Here is an 8,057-nt window from a genome sequence, read left to right as displayed (position 1 = left end):
CCTATATAATGCTCAATCTCATAATACAACTATCAATAAAAGTAAAGTAAGTATTAATTCAAGTAATAAAAAACCAATTGATCTTCATAGTTCATATAATCGAGAATGCAGATATCTTCTGGCATTATCTGCTAGATAAGTCTTGAATAAAGACTCTTTTCGCTCAAGGCATTTAGAGACAAGTCTGGCGAATATCAAAGGCACCGACACAAGCTGCTCTACAGTTGATTTATATCGGCGTTTTGTATCTATATATTCGACGAAGATCGAGTTAATAATTTTGAACTTTCAAAGTCATTTTATAGTTAAAATCGACATTTATATTTTTTTTGATACNAATAAATAAGTTTGTATTAATGACCGGAGCCATCGAACAAGAAAATTAATATTATTAATAATTATTATAATAAATAATAATAGCAAAACAATAATAGGAAACGGTGATAAAACTCCAATTTTATGTAAAAATCAGAGTTGGCCTCTCTTTATAAATCGTAGAAAACTAAATTAGAACCGCATTGGTAAAAAGTATAGATCAAGGTTCCACTCATACATGATCTTTTTTATTTATTTATTAAAGAGCTGTAAATCGCATTTAAAAATGCAAAGGTGACTCACAAATATCCCAAAAACGTGAAATACTTTTTAGACTCCTTGTTCGCCTTCGTCGACGACGTTTAAAGAAGGAAGATCTAAAATGGTTGTCTAGAAATGCAGATGATTCGGACATAAACAGGTGGAATCAAACTACGTTTGAATTTAAAATTGCAAGTAGAATAAAGGAACGATTTTGGTGTGTCCTACTTTACTTTCTTCATTGATCTAGAAGCCTGTTTTTTTAATAACTTATATACCACACTCCTCACCGACTTTAGCTTCTCGACTGTAAATCACAGTAACAATAGTGCAATATTAAAAATGATGTATTTTTACAATCACTCGATTTTAGTTAAATATTATTTTGTTTTGCTGTATATTGTTAAAATACAACAACGGTTAATTAATTTTTTAAACTATATTTTCTTATGAGCATATTTTCTTGCCTAACTCTTATGTCACCCAAACGGACATTTGCAAGGTGCTGAGCAATCTTCTGTGCCTTTGATGTTATGTACAGTACATTGCGGATATTTGTATATATTCTAAATGTTTTAATATTAACTTTCACCACAATCTACTCTTCCTTTTATCAATCCAAAATAAATCGACTAAGTTGATAAACTATCTTCCTGGCGAGTGTTTGTTCGCGAATTTCATTCATTCGCCGCAATTGAATATAAATTTGAAGAAAAATTTTCACAAAAACAACAACAACGATGACAAATGTGTATCGAACATTAGAATATTGCGAAAATAAGTAGAGAAATCATTTTTTCTTTTTTTTGTGTTTATTTTTTAAACAGCATTTTCCTGAGAGAACAAGATCAGAATCCGAATCTATCTTGTTTTATCATTTTATATATCGAATAAAAAAGTCTAAATCCCATAAAGCGAAAACTTTCAACATTATTTTACAACAGCAACACTCCTCATAACTTCAATCAAACATCAACAGCTCTTAACAATATTATTTTGGTAATTTTTTTAGTGTCGTCTGTCGCTTCGACAGATAAATCCTTTCCAGAGGTGCGATGCTCCAGTTATTATTCTCTTGAGAAAAGCTCTTTTGGAATTTATATTCTATATTTGTTTCTGCAGGCAGTATATATTTATATATTTAATTTATATATCTGTATATATATATATTCACCTGAGTTCCTTATAAAGGTGTTGTTTCATTGTATATATATATATATATATATTATATCACACTCTATGCACTTGTTTTGTTTATACACAGTGTGCAAATACGAGTGCAGTGTGCATACCAGGCACAGAATGTATGTAAAATTTATAACATCTCACTTGTAGAGATATACTTTTAATCTTCTGTATTATTTTTAAAGCCTTTAGGCCTTTCTTTTTTTTAATCTTCTACCTAAGTCACTAGATATCATTCTTGCTTACACGGACAAATACTAGTATTAATTTCCTCGAGTTTTATACATGTCCTGCTATTTCCATCTGTAGATAAAAGGGTATAAAACGATCCATTTAAATAAATAAAAACAGAGAAACAATCAACGAACAAGTGAAGGAAAAAATAATAAGCTTTGAAACCTGTACATCCAACAACTTTGTACTGTACAATCTTGAACTGAGAAAAGGACAAAAGACATCGTTTATTATATTTTATCTTTTTTATAAAACTAGAATGTGATCATATTTTTAACAACTGATTCTGCATATTGCTGAGTATTAACAGGAACAGGTCAATTCCAATTCGAAAGCGCCCACAAAGAGATTCGTTCAAAAAATTGATGATCAAAGAACTAGCTTTGACATCTAAAGATGGCTATGGCTGTTGACAGAGACACAAATTACCAAACGGAATGATACACGTCTAGTAGTAAATAGCTAATGTTATTTTTTAAAAGTCCTGAAACACATTAAATTAAAAAGAATTATCACTGACAACGTACTAAGATATCTCGTTTAAAGTACAAAAAGCACTGGATGTGCTAGCAATAGTCTTTAATCCTAATTCTATTAGCCTGCAGCACTTATTCATAGAAGCAATTGTAAAGAAAGCCTGCATAAGAGGCCTAAAATGTGTATAACCTTGCGGAGATATCTAAGAACTAGTTGTTTGAAAGGTAAACCAATGCAGACACAAATTTGTCTGCAACAACGAATGTACTAGATAGAGATGTCTTTTCCATGTTTAAGAGAGAAAAAATTGAAGAAAAAACATTTATACAGAAAGGATATTTTACAAGTTGATCAATTTTTTATATCACTTCTAGGATCTTCTGATAGTTCGACACTTGGCTTCGTTCCTTATATCATTTTCCTATTGCATACTAAATAATACTGGAATGTCTCCTCTTCGACCCTGTAGTTCTCTAGGAAGGGCGTGAAACTGTAAGTGCTATATTTACAATGAACCATTCCTTTCTATTATTTTTAGGATCACAAGGAACGGGGCGTAAACTTTGAAAAAGTTACTACATAACAGTATTCGATGCTGATTAGCAGAAAGTCGGTTTGTGGGTTCGTGTATAAGAGAGGAATTAACTGCAGATTTTTAACACTGTACAATGATATGGATGGGGATCTTTCCACGGTAGGAATTAACGGTGTGGCCGGAAAGGATTATCTGGTTGTAAACACCAGTTCAATACTGTAATTGAAAGGTCATATCGGCCGGATAAACGTATCCAATCACAAAAAAATTAAAGCGTTGATATGCGTACTTGACTGGTTACAGGTACCGATGGGTCTGCGTCCGAGTTTGAGCTTGGTGTGATGACTGTGGTTGTAACCGATCCTCCGATGGGAAGGGTGGACATTGTGGTCACCACGGGAACCGGATTGTTCAAGTTGGACCTGGAGATGATATGATGCTGCTGAAAATCACTCGTTTGAGGAGCTCTATTGGGAACGCGCACTTGAATGTCATTCAATTCTTCTTCCTGCACCGATGCTGGAGTGTGCTGCTGTTCGGAAAAATCCCAGAGTTATGAAATCAATTAATACAATGCTTAAATTTGCTTATAATAAAATCATTTCAATTCATAATAACAAAAAGCGGCTAATAATAAATTAGTTGGCAATTAATACTGAAAACAACATTATTTATTCAAATTCGTTACGCGGTTATTATTATCATAGCATATTCAGTTGCTATATTCGACTACTAACCTACATTGCAGTTCTATTCTGGTTTATAGACTTGAAAAATAAATTATGCAACAGAAAACGCAATAAAACTATACGTAAATAGAGATTATTTAGTTTTGAAAAATTAGCCAGAAAATCGTTTATTATATTTTTGAAATATAAGAAGCAAACTTTTAAAATAATGAAACCACGAAAAACAGCAAAATTGAGATTTAAGATGGAACTAAAACATTCTTTAGTAAAATATCTACAAGCCATGCATAAACGAAAATAAATTTTTACGATCTTCAATAAATTGCTTATGTAATGCACCGTATTTTATAAATGTGCAACAGTATTTTGTCCAATAACAAAAGAAAGGTTTTTCTATTCAACGAGAAGACCGCAAACAGCATTGATTTAATGGCAAATTATCAATACTTTCATAAGAAATATAGCAAGGGTTTTCGAGAATTTGGAAGCTCGCAAATTCCAATTTGCGATAGTTTCAAACGGGAGAAAAATATATATGTGAGTAGACAAAGCAACACTTGCCTGATATTTCTTCTTACTCCAACGTCTCCCACAACAAGTCTGAAACGAATTATTCTCTTGGGAAGATAAAGATGGAGCTGGCGATAATGGCGGTGTGGAGGAAGGTCTATTTGGTTGACCGTTGTAAGGTACTTCTAATTCTACAAATTCGCGATCCTGAAACAGATTTTTAAACGATAGAAGGTGTCAGGATGAAAGGAATATTTTATTACTATCAATTAATCAATAGAAATGGAAACCGGGAGGTTGAAGTTGTTGACGTGACAGAAAGAATTACACAGGATTTTCTAAGAAAGGTCAAAACAGAATCGATATTCAGTACGATAATGTTTTCTTTTTTTATTCGGTTGCGTATGTTAACTGTCGAAAATAAGAAAAGTTTTCGAAAGCGCACCAAGCAAATGTAAGAAATGATGGTAATCTGTTGCGGATACATCGATCGACTTACCGTCGTTTTCTCTAAACATCTCAAAAGATGGTGATGTTGCAATTCAAAGATATCTTCGGCAGATTCTTCGATTTCTTGTCCACATTCCCTTGCAGCTAACCTCGCTTCCACGGCTTTCTTCTTACTGACAAATGCCGCTCCACTCGTAACCTTTGCAATACGGATTCTGGCCATTCGTGCTTTCTGTTAAATAAATAAAATGTAGTTAGAAACGAAATCGTGCTTAAAAGAAAATCTATACTTAATAAACAAGTCAAAAAGAGTATCATTTTTTTCCTTAAATGTTTGCTCTGTCAATCACGTTCACGTTTTTTCCCTTCCTACTTTAATCGTCTATTTTTAAACGCTTCGAGAAACGCATTAACTCAACTACATCAAAATTTAAGTTAGAAGAATAAATACCTAATAGAAAATGCATTTAACTTTTTTAAGTAACGGAATTTTTCAAATATTTAAAATAAACATATAAAATTAATTTTATTTCTTTCAAAATGAAGATTCGAAATATTTTCTAAGAGCCAAGGCATTTGATGAAAAGTAGTCTACAATAAGTGACCCATTAAAGAGATCATCCAGTCAACATATCTTAACTGAGACTCTATTCTGTATCGTTAAATTGAGTCATTGGATTGTTCTTATCGTCTAAACTATTTATAGGAGATATAACTAAAGCCTCGTCCATTCAAAAATACAACTTAAATCCAATGGAGACTCAACTTGGAAAAGATAATATTATATTGCAAATTTAATTAATGTTCCGTTATAAAATTAAAAATAAAAACTATTCGGATGAGGAAAGCTCATTCAAATGAACATAAAAATCTAAATTATGTAGAAAAACGAATCGATATTTTCAATCTTTCAAAAATCTCCAACAACCCTTTCCGTTCTAGATAACGACTCTATCTAAAACGGAAAGAGTTTTTATAATGTGAAAAGCATGGAAATAAAGACGTAAAAAAGTTCGAATTTTACGCGATGTGACAGATAGACCTGCAGAGTTTATTGTTTAAACTTTAATAATGTAGGCTACGTGCTTAATTTAGAATCGTTCTATATATTTTCTATTGTTTTCGTCATTGTTTGCTCGGCTTAGCCTTGATATACATTGATTTAACGCATTTAATAAACCACGCTTGTTAACTTGTCCACTCTGTATTTCCTGCATTATGTCCCATTTCCTAATTGTATTATATCCTTCTCGACAATCTTTCCATTTCTTTCTTTTTCTTTTTAATGATAGATTATTCTACCGATTGAATAAATTCTAATAGATATAATGTTTCTCTTTTTGAATTTCGTAAAGCACTAGAAATCTACTGATATATTCTTTTTCTTTCCTTTCTCTTAATCCTTAATTCCTAAAGTAGATTTTTCTTCGTTTAAGACCTTGTTACTTTCCATCTTATCCTCCTACATCCTATAACTTATGAATAGACCTATAGCAATCTCTTTTCCGCTATAAAAAAACCATATCTAATAATTAAATAATTGATATAGCATTACATTTACTTGAATATCTTATGTATTATTTAGGGATTGTATACCGGTTTACCGATTTACCGGTTAACCGATAAATTGACAAAAAAACATTCGGTAAACTTACCGGTAANGTAATTTTAATTTTTTCACAAAAAAATCGTGCAGAATATTTTAAAAATAATATAAACTTTTTTTAAAGTACAACTACATCTTCGCATTACTTTAATATTCGTGCAATACATTATCGCATTTGACATAATTATATAGCAAATGGTTTATTATCCGGATTATTATACTTAAATATAGTCATTAGTCGATCGAAATAGAAAATTAGATTAATATAAAATAGATTAAATGCTTAAATTTTATCAAGATAAGGAAAATTTGATAAAATTTAAGCATTTTTCGTGCCTATATTTATCATTAGAGAATAAAAATGATAAGATTTAAGAAACTATAACTTACATATGTAAAAATTCAATTTTTATTTTCTTAAAATAGCCGACAAACAAATCAGATTTGGGCTTTCGAGAAAGGAGGATAAAAATTGTATGTAGAAAGAATAAAATGTAGATTTTCGTAGGTTGTCCTGTAGAAGACGTGAAGAAGTCCTTTGTGTAATTACTTATCTTATGTTAAGTCAACCCAGCGAGAATCAGGATAGTTAATTAAACGAGACTGTTATTGACAGGATAATTTAATAAGAGATCAGTGAATTCTTTATTTCTCTCTTAACTGGCTTAAATGTAGCATCGAATATTTCTCTAAGGGCGCCTCTATTGATCTCTGTTCTTATAAATTTAAATAAGATATAATTTTCTAAATCTAGAGACGTATTACCTTTCATATATTTTTTTATGTCCGTACACCCGTTTTGATTGTATCTCACTTAGGCAGTTTGTTTGATGTATGATAACCTTGTTCTCCGACTCTATAAATAATTATGAATAGCATATTTTTCTAGATTTATACAGAAACATTGTACGGGGATGAATAATATAACCGTCTAACTAATAATAATTAAATAATGAATGAACCAAATATACTTGGAGGTGCATCGAACCGAGTGGAAAGGATAAATTAACGAGACTATAATTTAAAAAAAAAATGTTTTATTGGTCGTTTAAGTTTAGTTCTTTTATCAGTCTGAAAGGTTCTTATTGATCCGTTCGTAACATTTTCTTATAACGTCACGAAGTTCGCGTTGAAAGTCGTTCAGAAGTGGACTCGAAGTAGACATCGTTTTGGAATTTCTTTGTATGGAAGATTCTTGGAAACTCGATCCGTCCAGCTGCAGAAAACGATTCTCGCGACGTGGAGTCAATTTTATTTGTTTACGATCGATCGGTTGTTTGAATTTTTGCTGGTTCCATCAACACCGATTGAAGTACTTGCAGCAAAGTTTACTTTCAGATCTTCTTTATTGTTCGTGCTGCATTCCTCTCGTAAAATTTATACAACACACTCATGCAGTTTCTATTATTATAAATACTAAATTTGCCTCTGATAAACCTCGTGAGTGTTAAAAATTTGGCGACGAAATAGAATAAAGATTCGTCAGTCGATTGCCGGCAATAACAAAGCATTAACTGATCTATATCAAAATATTCAAAATTTCTTATAATAAGAGAATATTATTATAAATTATGAATGTTTTCCTCTACAGAACAGTTACCGAGCTTAAAACTTTTGTATAAATTTAAAAATGGCATTATTTAAAATGCTTAATTTCAATAAGTAATCATTTAAAATAGCATATTTAGAATTTTTTAATGCTAACGAATGGATTATATCTCATCATTCAAATTCTAACTATAGAACTTATTAATACTATCTGAGAAAAGTTTAGAGAATTATAAAAAATATTAAA

General features: G+C 31.0%; 1 protein-coding gene across 1 annotated transcript; it reads right to left on the bottom strand.

Annotated features, from left to right (window-relative positions):
- Window positions 1-356: 356 nt before the first annotated feature.
- On the bottom strand, window positions 357-4,891 carry LOC111624231 (potassium voltage-gated channel protein Shal-like). Its single transcript, XM_023367048.1, has 3 exons — window positions 4,706-4,891; window positions 4,258-4,413; window positions 357-3,539 (listed from the first exon to the last, which is right to left on the bottom strand). Exons 1-3 carry the CDS (start codon window positions 4,877-4,879, stop codon window positions 3,276-3,278), a joined length of 594 nt encoding a protein of 197 aa, XP_023222816.1. The 5' UTR covers window positions 4,880-4,891; the 3' UTR covers window positions 357-3,275.
- Between the last annotated feature and the right edge of the window lie 3,166 nt (window positions 4,892-8,057).

The sequence above is a fragment of the Centruroides sculpturatus genome, unplaced genomic scaffold (assembly GCF_000671375.1).
Source record: "Centruroides sculpturatus isolate CEXI.00-Female unplaced genomic scaffold, Cexi_2.0 scaffold61, whole genome shotgun sequence".
Classification (NCBI taxonomy): Eukaryota; Metazoa; Arthropoda; class Arachnida; order Scorpiones; family Buthidae; genus Centruroides; species Centruroides sculpturatus.
Note: the sequence above shows the minus strand (reverse complement) of the source record. Positions and strands in the feature narration are given on the sequence as shown.